General features: G+C 45.2%; 1 protein-coding gene across 1 annotated transcript; it reads left to right on the top strand.

Moving 5' to 3' along the window:
• Positions 1–2,521: 2,521 nt before the first annotated feature.
• On the top strand, positions 2,522–14,743 carry CAVIN2 (caveolae associated protein 2). Its single transcript, XM_039728580.1, has 3 exons — positions 2,522–2,552; positions 4,529–5,019; positions 12,172–14,743. The coding sequence occupies exons 1-3, from the start codon at positions 2,522–2,524 to the stop codon at positions 12,952–12,954; spliced, it is 1,305 nt and encodes a 434-aa protein (XP_039584514.1). The 3' UTR covers positions 12,955–14,743.
• Positions 14,744–17,001: the final 2,258 nt, after the last annotated feature.

Genomic DNA, 17,001 nt, shown 5'->3' with positions numbered 1-17,001 from the left:
CAGAGGTGCCAGCTGGGACACAGGCACTGAGGGGAGCAGGCTGGGTGGCCATGGGACACACAGAGCCCTTGCAGAGAGGGCCCTGCTCCCCTGCACACCCCAGGAATGGTGCTGCAGGAGGGGTGGTGTCTTCCTGGAGCCTCTTCCAGCCACTGCCTCACCCAGAGCCTCTCTCCGCTTCTCAAAGGCTCACACTGCCATTGTGCCAAGGATGCTGCTGCATTGTCCTCCTACAGCCCCCATTCCACCAAGCTCTCCCTCTTCCAGCACAAACCCCAGGGCTCACATGCTGCCCAGATCCCAATCCACCTTGTGCATGGCTGGTGGGCTTCCCCTTGCTCCCCTCATGCTAAATATTCGGAGGGCCTGCCAGGCTCTGTGCAGCCTCTGGGGCTGAATCCCTCACCTCGGGAGCTGTGCAGCAGTAAGAGGTTTCCCCTCCCCAGCTCAAGCGCTTGCTCCTCCACACAGAACACTACATCAATCTGAGATACTGACAGCTTCCCATAATTTAAGGGCTAGTAACTATTGCTAGAGGAGAGCTGGTCCACAATGCACTGCAGTTGCTGGCATCCATCAGGAGCCTGGGGTGAGCTGTGCTGGTCCAGGATGGCTGCTCGGTGCCAAAGACAGTGCAGGACATCAGCCCCTGCTTCTCTAACCCACAAAGTTTCTTCTCTAATGCTTTCAGAGCACTACAAACAGGGTGCTTCCAGTGAGACTGACTCATAACAGACATACTCCTTTCTTTAAAAAAAACATCCAAAGGCAACATTAGGGGTTCATGGACTAATTTCTCTGGGCAGCGTCCCTGGAAGAAGCAATCTGTGCTGAGAGGGGAAATGTCTTCCACTGGAAGAAGTCCCATCAGCATTGTTAGTCTCACTGCTTAATAACATAAACCTCACTCAATAATCACACGTTTAACAAACCAGCCAGTCCAGCCTCCGTTTCCCCAGAAGCTTCTGACCAGTGTCAAACAGCCCTGGCTGAGCAGCAGAGGTGCCAACAGCATGACAAGCATCACTGTGACAGATGGAGCAGGCTGACAGGAGGGAAATGGCACTGTGACCCAGCCCTCAGAGAAGCCCTTCAGCAGCAGGCAAGCAGATTTCAAGTCTCCAGCCCTTGCTGGGTGCAGACACTGCTGGCTCTGGTGCACGAGATGCAGCATCACTTCTTCCCAAGGCATGTCCTATCCATACCCCCTTTTCTGCCCTGTCCAAGCGTAGCAGACATCAGCCCCTCAAGGCACCAGCCCTCCCATGCTGCGCTGTCCTCCCACACCTTCCACAGCTCTTCCCATTAGCCAGCCCTTCACCTTGGAAGTCAGATGGCCTCACACCATCTCTTTTAAGCCACTGGTAGCTTGGACATGAAATTCAATAAGATGACAATGACCTGTATGGCCCCTGCCGTTCTTCCCTCTCCTATTAATTCTCTTCTCCATCCTTTCCTGTCATTTTGTTTTACCTATTACTCCATGCCTAATAAATTATCAGTAATGCTCCAGCATCAAACATTTATTATCCTGAGCACCACGTGAGTAATGAGTGAGTTAACCTCCAATTTTTGTCCGTATAATTCACGCATATTGATTTTACATGAAAAGAACTCTTGACTTACATCGGATGACCCTGATAAATTTAATCTCTTTAATGCTTCTTCTTTCTAAATAAATGTAAAATGTTTTCCTCTAGAAAGTTTCTCAGCAGTTAAATGTGTATTGAAACTTGGCAAAAAACCCTGCTCCACTACTCTGCCAAATTAATCGATAAAATTAAAAACCCCAAACCTGCATAAAAATTCTCCAATTCCTCCAAGCACTGGCAGCCCAGCAGCCTGACAGTGTTGTTACAACAGTGACAGGTAATCAGAGCTGACAGCTGGTGTCAAAACCCCCAGCTGGAGTTTAGCAGCAGAATGGGACAGGTACCAGTTTGGGGCCATCTCTTCTCCTTTCCCCACAGCGCTGCCTCAGGGCTGATGGCCCAAGCAGCAGTTCTGGGAAGGGAGCACAGGGACAGCACAGCACCTCTTCCCAAGCCATGGGGACCCTGAGGAACCCTCTGCCATGGGTGTCCCTGGCCCTTGTAGCTCCATCAGGGCTGCTGTCCCTGGCTTGGCTTTGCTGGGTCAGAGGACTGACCAGGAACCCAAACTGGGTTTGGTGTCGGTTCCCCTGGGGTGCCACAACTTCTCCATAGGATGCACACGGGGCTGGGAGTTTTAAACACACAAAAACTTGCAGAAGGCTCACAGCAGGAGTCAGGAGAGTGTTTCTTTAGATTCCATAGACAGGGCAACTCTCCTCCATCATCCATCTGTGCCAGGTACAGCAGAAGGTTGATGCAAAAAGGCTGGAGGAGACAGGCTCCAGAGACGGGCTGGGAAGGCAGCTCAGCCAGCAGCTGGGACCACAGCCAGGCCAGGGCTTTGCCACAGCCCAGAAAAACTGGAGAAAAAATTAATTTGGAAAATTAAAAAGATATTTTACCACAGGAAAGATATGCAGCTGGGCATGGACACAGGTTTCTTCCTGCCAGAGCAAGGTAAGGTACTGCTCTCTGAAAAAATTCCTCCTCTTTGCCTCGGCTCCAGATCCCAGCCAAAATGAAGGGAGGGAGAGGAAGCAAGATGGGCAGGATGCTGTGCTGAAAGGGGCTGGCAGCCCTCTGGAGACACAAACACGCCCTTCCTAGGGAAGGGCGGATCAGGTGGGGCTGCCAGGGAGAGCTCGTGGAAACAGAAGGGTTTTGTTTAGGTTGTGCCCTTAAAATATGTCCACTCCCCTCTCAGCCTGCATAGTTTACAGTCTCAGCATAGTTTCCCCTGTGGACAGCTCTGGCAGACTCGGTGATTTTTTTTCCAAAGTGAACTCACTCACAAATGCATTTTTCAAGCTCCCACAACTTGAAGAATAGAAGCTGCAGCCTGAGGAGAAAAAAAAAAAGCAAGGACCAAAAATAGGTAACATGGCAGAACAGTCAGGGGCTCAAGCCACAGTATTTGAAATGGGTAACTCGTTTGCATAGCTCTTCAGTCATTAGGTTTTATTCCTTTTCATGGTAAAATGCTTTTCTCTTTTCTTCTGTGTACAAAGGAAAGGGCAGGAATCATGGTCATTTGGACTCCAAATAGATGTTTTTAACCTAGGGATGTAGGGAAATCATAAAGCATATTTGGACAAATATTAGAAAATGTTATATGCCAGCTGCCCAAATATTAGAATCCTATATACTCAAGCACTGGAAACATCTGTGTTGCAGCAAAAAGTCCTGTTTCCAAGCAAATGCAAAGGAGAGAAGACAGATATTGACTGCTTGAGAACATCATACAGGATGAAACACTCAAGTCCACGGAATGTTGCAACATTTTCCCTGGTGATAACAGATAGAGTTATGCTCTATTCTAAATAAACAGCTTGGTATTTCTTCATGTCAATATCTCCTTTTGGTGCTTGGGAACACAGTGCCTCTGCCACCACACCCAGTTTATCACTATTCCCCCAAAACAGCCACCCTGAACCTCATGATTCTTTCTTACTGAAGACACCCTGGAGAATCCAGGCAGGACAACCAGAGTGCCCAGCTAAACTCCACATCCCAAGCAGGGAATCCAAGCTCCTGGCATTCTCTCCACTCATGAAACACCACACTTGTTTAGGATTTTTTACTAATGAATAGAATAGAATAGAATAGAATAGAATAGAATAGAATAGAATAGAATAGAATAGAATAGAATAGAATAGAATAATCATCACCTAAATAATTTTTTAAGCCCTGAAATAATAACAATAAAAAACAATGAGGAGATAAAAATATTTACATTATTATTGTAAAAGCCCCAAAACCCAGTCTGGCGTTGCATGGGGTGGAAAGAACTATGGGAGATTTGATTCACCATGAGCAAATGTTTCATAAGTTTGTTAGTTACTATGACAATTATTACAAATTATCATCAGGATGCTGATACAAGTATACTGATCTGTGGTGGATACCCCATGCGTGGAAACGTGAATCTTGACTCCACATTTCAGAAGGCTGTTTTATTACATTATGATATATTTTATATAAACCTGCTACATTAAAACAATACTAAAAGAATAGAGAGAAAAGGATTCATCAGAAGGCTAGAAAGAACAGGAATGGAATGAATAACAAAATCCTGTGACTGCTCACAGCCTCGACAGGTGGCTGTGAGTGGTCATCAAGTGAAAACCATCCACATGGACCAATCTAAGACGCACAATGTCCAGACCACATTCCACAGCCATCAGATAGTTAATTGTTTACATTTCTTTTCTAAGGCTTCTCAGCTAGGAGAAAAATTCTAGCAAAGGATTTTTCATAAAATATCATGGCTACACTGATATAATTATCAGAGCATACTGATATGTGATTAATGTAGTAATTGATGCATTACAGTAATAATTTACCTTTTTAAAAGCGTGTCGACATATTGCAATAATTGTTATATTGACTCCAGCAACAACTTAAGCACTTTTAACTATTCTTATTAGTTTAAGGCCCTCGGAGCACACGACAGGCTTGGCCTGGGCTCTGCATTCCGCGGTATCTCCTGCCACCTACCGATGCCGGCGAGCGCGGCCCGCGGCGGCGGCGGCCCGGGGCAGGCCCGGCGCTCCCGGGGCGGGCGCCGCTGCCGGCCGCGGAGGCGGGCGGCGGGCAGGTGAACGCGCTGACGGTGCTGGCGCTGCTGGAGAAGCTGGTCTCCATGCTGGAGGCGGTGGAGGGCAACCAGCGGCAGATGGAGCAGAGGCAGCGGGGCTTGGAAGGGGCGGTGCGGGCCATCCAGGGCGAGCTGGTGAAGCTGTGCCGCAGCCACGGCGCCACGGGGCAGGCGGTGGAGAAGCTGCTGGAGAAGTCGCGGAAGGTGTGCGCGCACACCCGCGCCGTCAGGGAGCGCCTGGACCGCCAGTGCGACCAGGTGCGGCGCCTGGAGCAGCACCACGCCCAGCTGCTGCGCCGGGACCGCTTCAAGGTGCTCATCTTCCAGGTGAGAGCCGGCGGGGAGCAGCCCGCTAGCCCGCCGCAAAGTCAGGGAGCTTCGCGCTAAGCGGAAGAAAAACCTTAAACTTGGGGAACGTGGCCTCTTTGGTTCTTAGCAAATTCAGGAGAAACGCCCGCTTTTCCTCTTCGTGGACGTGCGGAAAGCACGTTTTCCTAACTCTTAGGAAATCTGGGAAAACAGCTGTCTGTCTTTTTTTACTCTCGCGAACTTGAGGACAACACTTCTTTTTTGTTTTCTTTTTCCCGCTTTGGCTAACTTTTAGCAAACATTGGGAAAGGAATAGAATAGAATATTCTCTTTTACTCTTGCAGTCTTGAATCCCTCTAACTCTTGCAGTCTTGGAGATGAAATTGCCTTTTACTAACTCCTAGCGAATGCAAGGAAAGAGACCTTGTTTTGCTAGCTCTTAGAGAAATCTGCTACTTTTTATTCTCTGCGAATGAAGGGAAAGAGACATGTTTTACTAACTCCGAGCATATGTTTGGGGAAATGTTTGTTTTATTGTGTGTTTTGGGGTTCAAGTAAACTGGAAGGACCCTTGTGTTTTTCCAGACTCTTGGCAGACTTGAGGAAAGAGCCCATTTTGCAAATTTTTAGTAGAAATGCCCCTAAAAACTGCCACTCCCTCTGCCTTTGGAAGCAGGAGAGGGGGCTGGGCTGCATCTCCCTAGATCCTCATGCCCTGCTTCATTCCACAGGACTGATTTGGCCCATTGAGGGATGAGCTAAAAATTCAGCTTAAAAGCTCAGCTTCCCGGGAGTCCATCCAGTGATAGCAGCAGTTTGCATATTTTCCCCTTTTTAAGCCATGGTCTGGATAGAGCACGCCGTGAGTTTAACTAAACACAGGGACGTGACTTTCACATATTTCAAAAATATAAAGGCAGGCCTCCACAAATCGCTGAGGGAGGGCAGGGGAGCAGATGCTGGGCTGGGGTAGTCACAGCTCGGACACCTCACCATTCTTCAGCTGGGTGTTACCTCTGTCAGCCACTAACTCTGCTCCTTGGGTTGTTGGGGCTTTTTCCTAAACAATCCCAAAATAAGAGAGCACTGCTTGGTTGTAAAAAGCTGGCAGGCCTGGTTAGTGCACAGGCAATTCCCCCAGAAAGGAAGCCCCCACCTCCCTGCTTATTGTTCTCCCAAATTACAGTCCAGGCTTGTCCGGCCAGAAGAGGAGGAGCTACAGCATGTTTCCACCCCAGAAGGAATGTGGAAATTATTCCAGAGACTGGGTAAATTAAAAGACACATGTTCTCTGCAGTTCTGCAAGTAATTTAGGATCCACGACCGTGTGTCCAAACACTGCCATTTCCCAGGCCCTGTTAGGCAATGACTGACTAATGAACTGACAGGTTCAGATCTAGACATTGTCCTGTGGGGTGGGTGCACCAGCAAGGCCTGGGGGAAGGTAATTTTTAACATTTCTCTTACCTCTGACCATGAGAATTAAGGCCTTGCTGTTGCAAGGAGTGTCTTCCTGCAGAGGACTCAATATTTACTATTTTAGGATGACATAATGCAGAGAGGAAAGACAAACAGAGCTCTGTGTGTGCAGGACAGTTGGCATTAGCTCGGGTGGGGATCTTCCACTGGCAGCAATCTGCAGGGACTGGGTGAAAGCAACAGTAAAAATCCCCAGGAAGGGTTTGAGGGGTAAAGCAGCGTCCTGCTGGCTCGTTTCCTGACACTAAATAGGGGTGTTCAAACCTCTAAGGCCTGTTCAAACCTCTGAACCTTTCCTTAACAGTGCACAAACCTAAGGCAAACACACAGTGTCCCAGTACAACAGATAAAGAAAATCCCCTGCCTGTCCCTGGGCTGGTGCCTTTGGACAGCAGGTCTGTTCTCCACAGCTTTTACAGGGCTTTAGGTGACTGTTCCCATCTCTCACCAGAAAATGTCACCACAGTGCAGGATGATGAACTTAACCAATCCCAAGCCCGTGAAGATCAGGAACGAAAGACTTAAAAAGAAACACTGCAGTTAAATTTGCTTTAAAAAAAAATGAACTTTGAGGTGAGAATTGCTCCTGGCAGTGGCCTGCAGTTAAATGGCAGCATGGACTGTCCCTCCTTTCATGCTGGAGGAGGGACAGTCTGGTAGTCAGCAGGGCCACTGGCTTGCTAGGATAACTGCACAGGGGGAAAAAACAGCAGGCTGGCTAGGTTTCTGTCCTGCCTTGCACAGGAATCCATGGGAAAACAATTGCAGGAAGGAGATGTCATAGTAATGAAGCCATATTGACGCCAGATCTCTGTGAAAACAAAGGGAAATCTGGATGTATGGGACTCCTCTTCAGATGGGGGATCCTTCTTTTCCTCTGAAAAAAACAATGCCAGACTTCACAGAGCATGTTCCTCATTAGAACCAGCTTCCCCAGACAGCTCAATATGAAAATAAAAATTCACATTTTTGATTCAGTTCTGCATTCACCACATACCCTAAGCTTCCTCATCCTTGGTGGGAGCACTGAGCAATGCCAGAACACACAACTGAGCTCCAGCTCTGCATTTTATGAAGTTGTGCTGCCACGTGCCAGCATCAGCTTCCCCTCTGCATATGCACTGAGAATGAACTGTGTTTAGAAAAGTTCACCTATTTACATATTTTCCATTAACATGCTCTTAGTTTTCTCTCCCTAGAATGTCTGCATATATTTCTTTAATTGGTGGCATATTTTAAGGGAGCTCCATTCCAGGAATTTGAGGATGCAAAAGTTATTATAAATGACACAGCAATTCAGCAAAACACTGAAGTGACTGTTTTAAAAATCCTTGTTAAGCTTTGGCATTGTTCCCCTCTATTTTGTTCTCGCCACATGACCAGCTTTTTGGTTCTGGTTTGGTGGGGGTTTTGTTCGCTTTTTTAGCTGCAAAAGCAGAATGGGAAATAAAAAAGGCTTATGTGTAATTTTTCAATTAAATATCATGTTTACCAGTTAAATGTCATGGAAATAGGACAGATCAAATAAGTCAAAATTGCAGCTTGGGGTCAAGCACACATGCAGGTCCTTTTCAGATGCTTCTGTTGGTAAATCCTCATCCTAAAATGAAGCAAGAGGAGGGCACCAAAAATTAGCCATTTTATTGTATCTTCTTGTTCAGATCACTGCAATAATCTTCTGCAAAAGCAACTTCAAGCTCACAAATGAGCAAGTGAGGGAACCAGAAGAACTACAAGCTGATAATGCTGTATTTCCTGCTGGAGCCTTGCAGGGAGAATACTCTACTATTGATTAATGACAGAAACACCTCCCACAGCTCTCTGGGCTTGGCCCAGCTGTGCTGTGGGAGGTCAGGGGACGGTGCAGGCGCTGCCCCAGCCTGCACAGGACGTGCAAATGGGCTGGTGGCACTTTCCTCCTGCCCTCCCTCCCCACCGAGACACCCAAGCCTGCAGAGCTGCGTTTTCCAAAGGAAAGGAGCTGGATTCAGGAGGATTTGTCATGCTTTGAGCCATTTTGTGTAGCAGAACAAGTTTTAGGCTGCTGATCATTTGGGCATATAACAGCAACATACAGAGGAACCCGGACTGAGAAAATGCCTTCTCTCCTTCTTGAAGGTCATGGCCTCATACAGCAAATATAACAAAAAAACCCAACCAAAGCAGATTGATTTCCCCCATGCAGCATCAGAGAAACAGCACTTCCTGAGTAAATTAACTACCTGTTGACTCAGGCCACCCAGTTTTGTAGTACGCTCTTAAGGATCTTACTCCTTTTTGTAAAAGATATGGATAAAATTCTGACTTGCAGGAAGTTCCCAAGGATGGCTGGTGAAAGCCACAAGGAAGGCACTGATTTTAACAGGCAAGTATTACTGGTGTTAGCAAGAGTTGTTTTATGCAGAGGACTTCCACTATTGTATTCATCTCCTACATGGAAAAATAAAATTCAGAGGAACTAGCTACCTACAGTCAAGCCCATCTAAAAAATGCAAGGGCTGTTTTTGAACTCAGATGTGGAAAATACAAAGATGTATTGCTTTCTTAGAATTTTAGATTAGATCAGGAAGAAAAGATCAAAGTTCTACTTCTTTTGGCATGGAAAATAGTTATGCAGTTTGTAACAGCTGGCATTTTTCAGTGTATTGTTCTAGTCTTCCTAAATGAAATAGCAGCCTGCTTAAAAATGTATCAAAAACAAAATACAGCTGTCACATAAACTTGTAAGACTAAACAGTTATCAATAGCCCACTTACAAGGAGTTATCAGTAACCATGTTTGAAATAGAAATGTCTGTTCCACCACAGAGCATTCCTCCTATAGCACCCTCATGTTTTCAAAGCATTTTACTTAATTTATTTTCATTTGCATGTTAGTGGTTCCTGTAATCCTAAGGTCTTTAGGAAGCATGACATAGGAAGCATGTCATTCCCTTTTTATAAGCACACAAATGGATGCCCAGAGGCTGATGTTTTCCAGAGCCATGCAGGAAGCTTAGACAGAGGGCTGATCACTTGAATTCCAGTACTGCCAGAGACCACCTAGTATTTTAATTCAATCATTAGCTTATTATTATGCAGTATATTTTTTTGGGGTTTTTTTTTTCCCTTTATAAACATGGGTAGTTTGACAATCTTTCTTCTACTCAGTCAGAAAATTGATAAAAATTGTAATGAAATCTGTATCCATTTTATTCTAGAGACTGCATGCAGCATTCAGTTCACCATGAATACTGTAGACAGAGCTAAACTGACCTTGAGAAGGACCTTTCAGACCCATCTCTGGCTCACACTGCGCTGTGATTAAACTCATATGACACCACTTTTCTAGATAAAATACTTAAAAAGTAACAACCCACCTCTCTACTCATTAAAATCAGAGCTTTCTATACCACTCAGGCACTCACACCTGAATGTTCAGATGTCTAAAACTGTGTGTGATTACCTAGGTTTGGAAAGAATGCACTAGACATGAAAATTATGTTTTATACTGAGTTCTCATGCTCTGGGGAATAATTCAATGCTGCACCCACTCATGTAATCCACATTTCATTAACTGCAGTGGAGAGAAAATATAAATATTTGTACAGCAGTTAACAGCTGGCTTCACTTAAAGCTGGTGCAGGTTTCCTTTGTTTTGTTATCTTGGTCACTGTTGCTGACGATTGCAACAACATAATAGGTGTCAGGAGAAGAGAGTGGCTTCATTAGATGTTCCACAGCAGGCAGAGGGCTTGTAAAGCTGTGTGCCAGTGCATCTGACTGAGGCCACTGGCCCAGAGAGGTGTGCAGAACCCACAGGAATAAAGCGTGTACAACCTGTCAAACCAGCATCCATTTCTTTTAAACTTCTCATTTTTATATCCACGTGGGATATTAACCAGCATACTCAAATCACTGTGTGTGTAAATATATATATATATGGTATAAAATTATTCTATTGCATAGTCTTGGATTCCAGAAGGGCTACCAAAGGAGTCCTAGTTTTTAACAGCATCACAGAATAACAGAAACAATTAAGTTGGAAACGAGATTATTGAGTCCAGCCTGTGACCCAGGACCCCCTTGTCAAGCAGACCGTGGCACCAAACATCACGTCCAGTCATTTCTTAAACACCTCCAGGGACACCTGCACCACCTTCCTGGGCAGCACATTCCAGTGTCTAATCACTCTCTCTGTGAAGAAATTCTCCCTAATGTCCAACCTACCCTCTCTGACACACAGTATAAGTGTCCTCTTGTCCTATCACTGGTTGCCTGGGAGAAGAGCCTGACCTCCACCTGGCCTGGCCTCCTTTCAGGGAGTTGTAGAGAGCAATAATGTCACCCCTGAGCCTCCTCTTCCCCAGACTAAACAACAACCATGCACAACAGCCTTGACAGCAAATTTAACCCAAGACACTATTCTCTGCAGTGATCACAACTGCATGCTCAGTCCTGAAATAATGAGCGTGAACTTGGAAGTGTATGTGGCCTTTTTCCCCCTTAACTGTACACTCAGGCCCACTAGGGACAGATCTGAGCCTATTACAACCATTTCACTCAGCACTTACTGCTTTTTGTATCTAAAGATAAATGTGGAGGGAGGAGGGAAAAGAAAATCCTTGCATTGCATGTGAGGCAGTGAAATTGCATGCACTCTGTCTGAAAGCGATAAAGAAGGTAATGAGTAGAGACTATGCAGATGCAAGGCTCCAAGTGCTGAGAGGAGAAGGGAACGTGCAAGGAGCCTCATTTTCTTTGCATGGGTAGATGCCTGCAAAACCTGCACAGAACAGAGTGCTCATTGTGCTGCCTCTGAGCTGCTCGGGGTTGCAGAGCTTGTGCACTCGCTGGGCACAGACATCCCTCGTGATGACCTGCAGCTTCTGCCCTTGCTCAGCCTGTTTTGTTTTCAGATTCTTTCTTTCTTCCTGTGTCCTTTCTTGGTTTTGTTTCCAAAAAGCAATACTTTCCCCGTTAGCTAGAAGCACTTATTCTCTATGTGGTATAGTGTCTTTTTATTTTTGTATACCATAGATTTGTATCCTTACATTTCAGGGAGTTGTCCTCTCCACATTTTAATATTTACCAGCAAAATGTATTAGCTTGGGTTTTTTGGGTTTTTTTTTCCTGCAAATATCTGTAAAATAGGATATACTCTAAACACCATAAACTTAATGGTTTCTCAATATCAACAATCCATTTCTAAGAGCAACATATATTTTCCAGGAATATGGCAAAAGTGTGAACTGCATTTGCCATTTGACATACTTCCCAGATGCACCCAACACCTCTGCAGGGATATTCTCAAGAAACTGAGAGCTCTGTGGGGTTATGTGACTTCTGGAGGTCTGCAGTACAACCTCCCTCCCTTCTCCCCAGGGACAGGTGTACAACCTGACAGCTAAACTCTCGTTGTAGAGTATCTAATATAAATTAAAAGAACCGGATTTCCATTCTGCATACATCCCAAGGCACTTTGAAAGAGTAGTCGTACAGCTGACAGCTCAGAAGTCTTAAACTTTACCAGATAATGGTTCAGTGGGCTTTGAGTGGTTTGTTACTGGTTAAATGTATTGAAAAAACCAATAAACGTTCAGCATTCATCTCATCATGGGAGGGGAGGGGGAATAATTGTTCAGGGTTGTGCTTTGTTTATTAAATTTGTATCCTGTGAACTATAAAACTCAAATATTGTCAATTCTTTCAGGAGGAAAATGAGATCCCTGCCAGTGTTTTTGCAAAAGAGCCCGTTCCTAGCATTACAGAAGGAAAAGAGGAACCTGTGGACGAGAACAAAACCCTGGAAGAAACCTTGCACACAGTGGAGTTGGGTTCAGATGATGACATGTTTCCGGAGGGAGATGACTTGGATGACAGTGCAGAGGAGAAAACAGAAGAATCAAGAGCTGAGAAGCTTAAAAGATCCAGCCTGAAGAAGGTGGACAGCCTGAAGAAAGCATTTTCCCGCCAGAACATTGAGAAGAAGATGAACAAGATCAGCACGAAGATCGTGTCGCCTGAACGGAGAGAAAAGATCAAGAAGTCACTCACTGTGCATCACCAGAAATCCTCCTCTGCGAAGGGCTCAGGTTTCAAAGTGGGGTTCGGCACAAAGAAAGGCCGCGAAGGAGAAAGCGCCACAGAGGCTGAGGACAGGCCCTCAGAAACCGCCAGCAACGAGCAGGCTGAGAACGAGGATGAGATGTCCTTCGCCGACATGCACTCGGACATGACCCCCACCACCTCCCTGGCCGAGGAGGGCAAGGCAGCCGTGGATTCTCTGGAGAAGGAGGCCAGAGTGGAAGGCAAGGCCGTGATGAACAACATCGAGCTGTCCATCGTGGAGGATGACGAAGAGTACGGGGTGCCTCTAGAAGTTTCTAGCCAGAAACTGTTGGATGAGAGAAACAACCCAGCTGGCGGGGAGATGGAGCAGTCTGATGAAGAAACGCCCCCAGCAGCCGTCCTGCAGGTGGACCAAACGGCGTAGGCAGCCCAAGCCCCCCTTCTCCTGCCAGACACACACGGCTTTCCGTAGGCGAGGAACTGGTTTCACCTGCACAGGCAGGAGAAGCCACTCTTCCATCCTTTCCTCCGCAGTGATAATTTATTGCGTCGTGTTGGAATGCAGAGTGGGCAAGGTCAACAACTAAAGCTGCAACGTGCTCTGTTTTAGGCCCAGTCACTGGTGTTCATGAATTTTAGAGATGCTGCCAACTGGTGTCAGACTAGCAGGAGGAGGGGATGTCTGATAGAAGCAAGCTGATCAGCTGGCTTTCTTAGAGTTAGGTCAGAGGAAGGTGTGGAGAGTAGTCAAGACCCAAGCATTTCTGTTCTCTTTTCTTCCCCCCAGTATTTGCCAGCACTGTGAGTAGTTTTGTATGTAAATGTAGGAATACCAATGGGAATGTTTGATTTCAGTTGCCTTGCCATGCTCTGTGAATACTAACAGCCTCAGTAATTGTGCACACACGTACAGTTTGTTTGGGGCTTTGCTCCACGGCACCATAGGACTAAAAGAGCAGAGGACTTGGAGGGCAAAGCTGAAAACCCAGCTCCATCCATTTCAGTGGGGAAAGATTTTTGCCAGTAGTCACTTGCTATTCATTTAGAAGAAATCACTGTGTTTAGGTGGGGGCAGGGCAAAAAAAAAGTATTTTTCAATCTAACAGAGTTATGGAAATACATTAATGACAAGCATGAATGTGTGATCAGTTACTGTACCTTTAAGGGTTCAGAAATTGAAGAGAAAAAAGTGTTTTATAGGAACATGAAGGTATCCTGAAGAAAATATGAAATGCTATGAAATGTAAAAAAAGCAAAAATAACCCCCCACAGTATTCCATCTATACTCCAGCTTAAAGTATATATACTCAGATAACACTAATGAATTCATAGTCTTTGTAGCAATATACTATCAAATTTTGCACCTGCACAACTTTGTATCTCAGAGTATTTTGAAAATAGCATAATTTATCTTTTTACAGATTATTTCATATATAGAGCTATATCTGCACAGGAGAGTTAGATAATTACAGGGATGTAAGGACAATTTCTTCAAAAAGGTGAAATACTCTTTCAGGCATGTCCAAAGGGAACAATGTGTTATGGATTGAACTTCATGGCAGGGATGAGTTTACCTAAGTATGAGCCTGCAAAGCCACAGGATTTGGTTCTCTGCTAGTAACTTTGGTCAAAGTCACCCACCTGCTCTCAAAATTACTAGTCTGTAATTTTTCAAAACTAATTGAAAGTGAGAGGTTGTGAGGTAGTTTGTTCACTATGAATGTTCATTCCTGTCACTTAAGGGGAAAGGGAGGAAAGGGAAGCACAATACTCATAACAGTTCCCTTACATCCTTGGTTGTTTATGCAGTGGGTTATTTTTATTTTTTTATATACATAAAAATTCTACTGATACTTAACATTGCACTAAAAGGTTGCTTCCTTTTGTGTTTAGAATCACAAATTACAGGGGAAATACAAGCTACAGCAGAAGTACCATTATGAAATAATTAACAGGTATTACTCCACAGGGATAATATCTGTAACCAGTAAATCACACTGGAAGTTAGTCAGTCAGAGCTTAGTGTAGGCAAGTACTGTTAAGAGTTAAGCTCTTAAGTGCATGGTATCATATAGAAGATACTGTTTCTAAGAAAAATCATGGCATAACTCGTGCAGCTATATTTTTATTTTGTATTAACTACAGTGGATTTCAATAATTTTTACTTGTAACTAACTATGAATATGACAAATAAAAGCATAATATAAAACAGAGCCATGTCAGTCTTTGGGAGAAGCAGCCTGAGAAGCTGGCAAAGATGAAATTTAAAGGTCAAGTATTTATTACTTCAGTTCATGTCCCTGTTGTATCCATACTATTTTCTTTCTCATCCTATGCTGTTATTTAGCAATGCAAACACCAGTGCTTTGCTTTCCAGACACTTCCAGCCCATCTAAACGCACTCGGGCACTTTCCAAAATCTCCTGGCTCAATCTGCATCTTTTTATTGGACTGCAGCATGCTCCTAATACTCTAAATAGTCCTGAAAGCATATTTATATTGAAGACTATGTTCTGTTTATGCACACAGATAAACTCTTGTCTTCTGGAGTGCCACATAGTCTTTAGCAGGCTTAATTTTACTGACAGACCAAAGAAAGCACGTTTAACCTTTATGCAGCAGCTGTCAACCTCCCACAGCCACGACGTGCTAACCAGGAGCCCCGGCATCATGTTTACATTTTGCTTTCAGATATGCTGGTTTGTTTGTCCTGCTAAGCTTTAATTCAAACAATACCCCTGGCCATGCTTTATCCAGTTTTAGAGCTGCTGAAACGAATCCCACGCGCAGTGTTCTAAGAGCATTACGATGCTATCCAGCAAAACCATTGGAATTGCAGATACTGAGCATCTGGGGGAATTAACTCAAATACCCACTTCAGAATACAGCACACACACAGCCATCAGTTGCAGGACTAGAATGAAATGTTTTCTCCATCACAGTTGCACATGCACAAGGACAGGTGGGTCTGTAATCCTCCCAAACAAGAAAGCATGCTTTGCAAGAAGGAAAAAATGTTCACTCAACTCCGTATGTCTGCTTTTGTGCCGTCTTATAAACCAGAGAAGGAAGCAAGCTCGGGCTCTCAAGATGTCCCCCAAGCTGTTTTTTCCCCTTGCCTTGCACTCTCAAGGCCTGGCTGAACCCATCAGAGCTCACTGTTTGGGGGAGGAGGCAGACTGAGACCAGCAGCACTGTATTCTTTCCAGTATCTCAAGTATGCGCCTGCATCTTGTCAGGCTGGCAGATGTCAGGCACATGCACGAGTATTCCGTGATTGTGCTGACAGGTTTGTCTACATAATTACTTCTTTTAAAAACTGCTTGTTTACGCTTCCTAACACGGCAACAGTGAGCTCCACTTGTACCGTTATGCCTTGGAAAACCTGACCTGGGAGGTGCTGCACAGATTCAGAGTCTGACCTCCACCGGAATCGGCGGCAGCTTTGCACAAAGAAAAAAGGAGTGATAAAGCCCTCATGGTATAAATATTTAAACTAGCAGCACTCAGCAGCTGCTGATACTTCCATTTTCAATGACACAAAACCAGCTGACATTTCTGTCCCCTTTTAGGGGAAAGAGCAAAGAGCATCCCATGTTGACCCCCACGTGCTAATTCACGAGCCAGCTCCTCTGTGAAAAGGCATAGATTTGGGTTTTCTAGACCATTTCACTGTCAAATAAGAGAGTGCAGTGAAAGCCATCATACAAGCTTGAGTGAAGCCTGTTCTGTCTCTTTAACAGACAGAAGAAAGGGGAGAAGAAAAGGATCAGAAGGTAAAATACACCTGGACAGCCCTTAACACTGATGCAGTGAAAACCTTTTGTTGTTGCAGGCTGTAATGCCAAACAGCTGCACAACTGATGACTGATAGTCACACACTTAAAAAAGAGGTAAGCTCAGAAGAATTAGTGAAGTAATAGCAATTTGTTCGAGGTCAAACTCTTCACAAGGGGCCAGTCCAGCCCTGAAAGTTAGTGAAAAGCCTTCAGCTGGCTCAAAAGATGCTTTGAGCCACACAATGGTTTTGGGCCACACGTACAGCTCCTGTGATCATCAGTAAGCTGCGTGCACAGATGCAGGACATGAGATCCCTGTATCTCCCCAGTCCAATCTGCTTAGCTCATCAACCCAACGAAAAGTTTTCCTGCCATCAGCACAGCAGATGCAGCGGTGTGGCAGAAAGGAAGGCTCTGCCCTGCTTTGCAGGGTGCATTGTGAGCAAAATTTCAAGCTAAGTTCTGGCTGCAAGGTCTGTGCTGCTGGGAGCTGCCTGTGACAGAGAGAGAGCACAGCTACAACTCTTGAAAACAACACCAGGTGGGCAGGGGTGAAGGTTTTACTGTGACCCACTAAGACACACTCACTCCGGGAGTCAAGGGGAAGGTGTCAGGTAGCCTTCCTACAGACAAAGAAAAAGATTCACCCACAGCAAAGCGAAGCCAGCCCGCAGCTGTTTGGCCCCGGTGCT

Source organism: Passer montanus, unplaced genomic scaffold (genome assembly GCF_014805655.1).
Source record: "Passer montanus isolate IOZ18808 unplaced genomic scaffold, ASM1480565v1 scaffold66, whole genome shotgun sequence".
Lineage (NCBI taxonomy): Eukaryota > Metazoa > Chordata > Aves > Passeriformes > Passeridae > Passer > Passer montanus.
The sequence above is the reverse complement of the archived record's forward strand: the minus strand, read 5'-3'. Positions and strand labels throughout refer to the sequence as shown.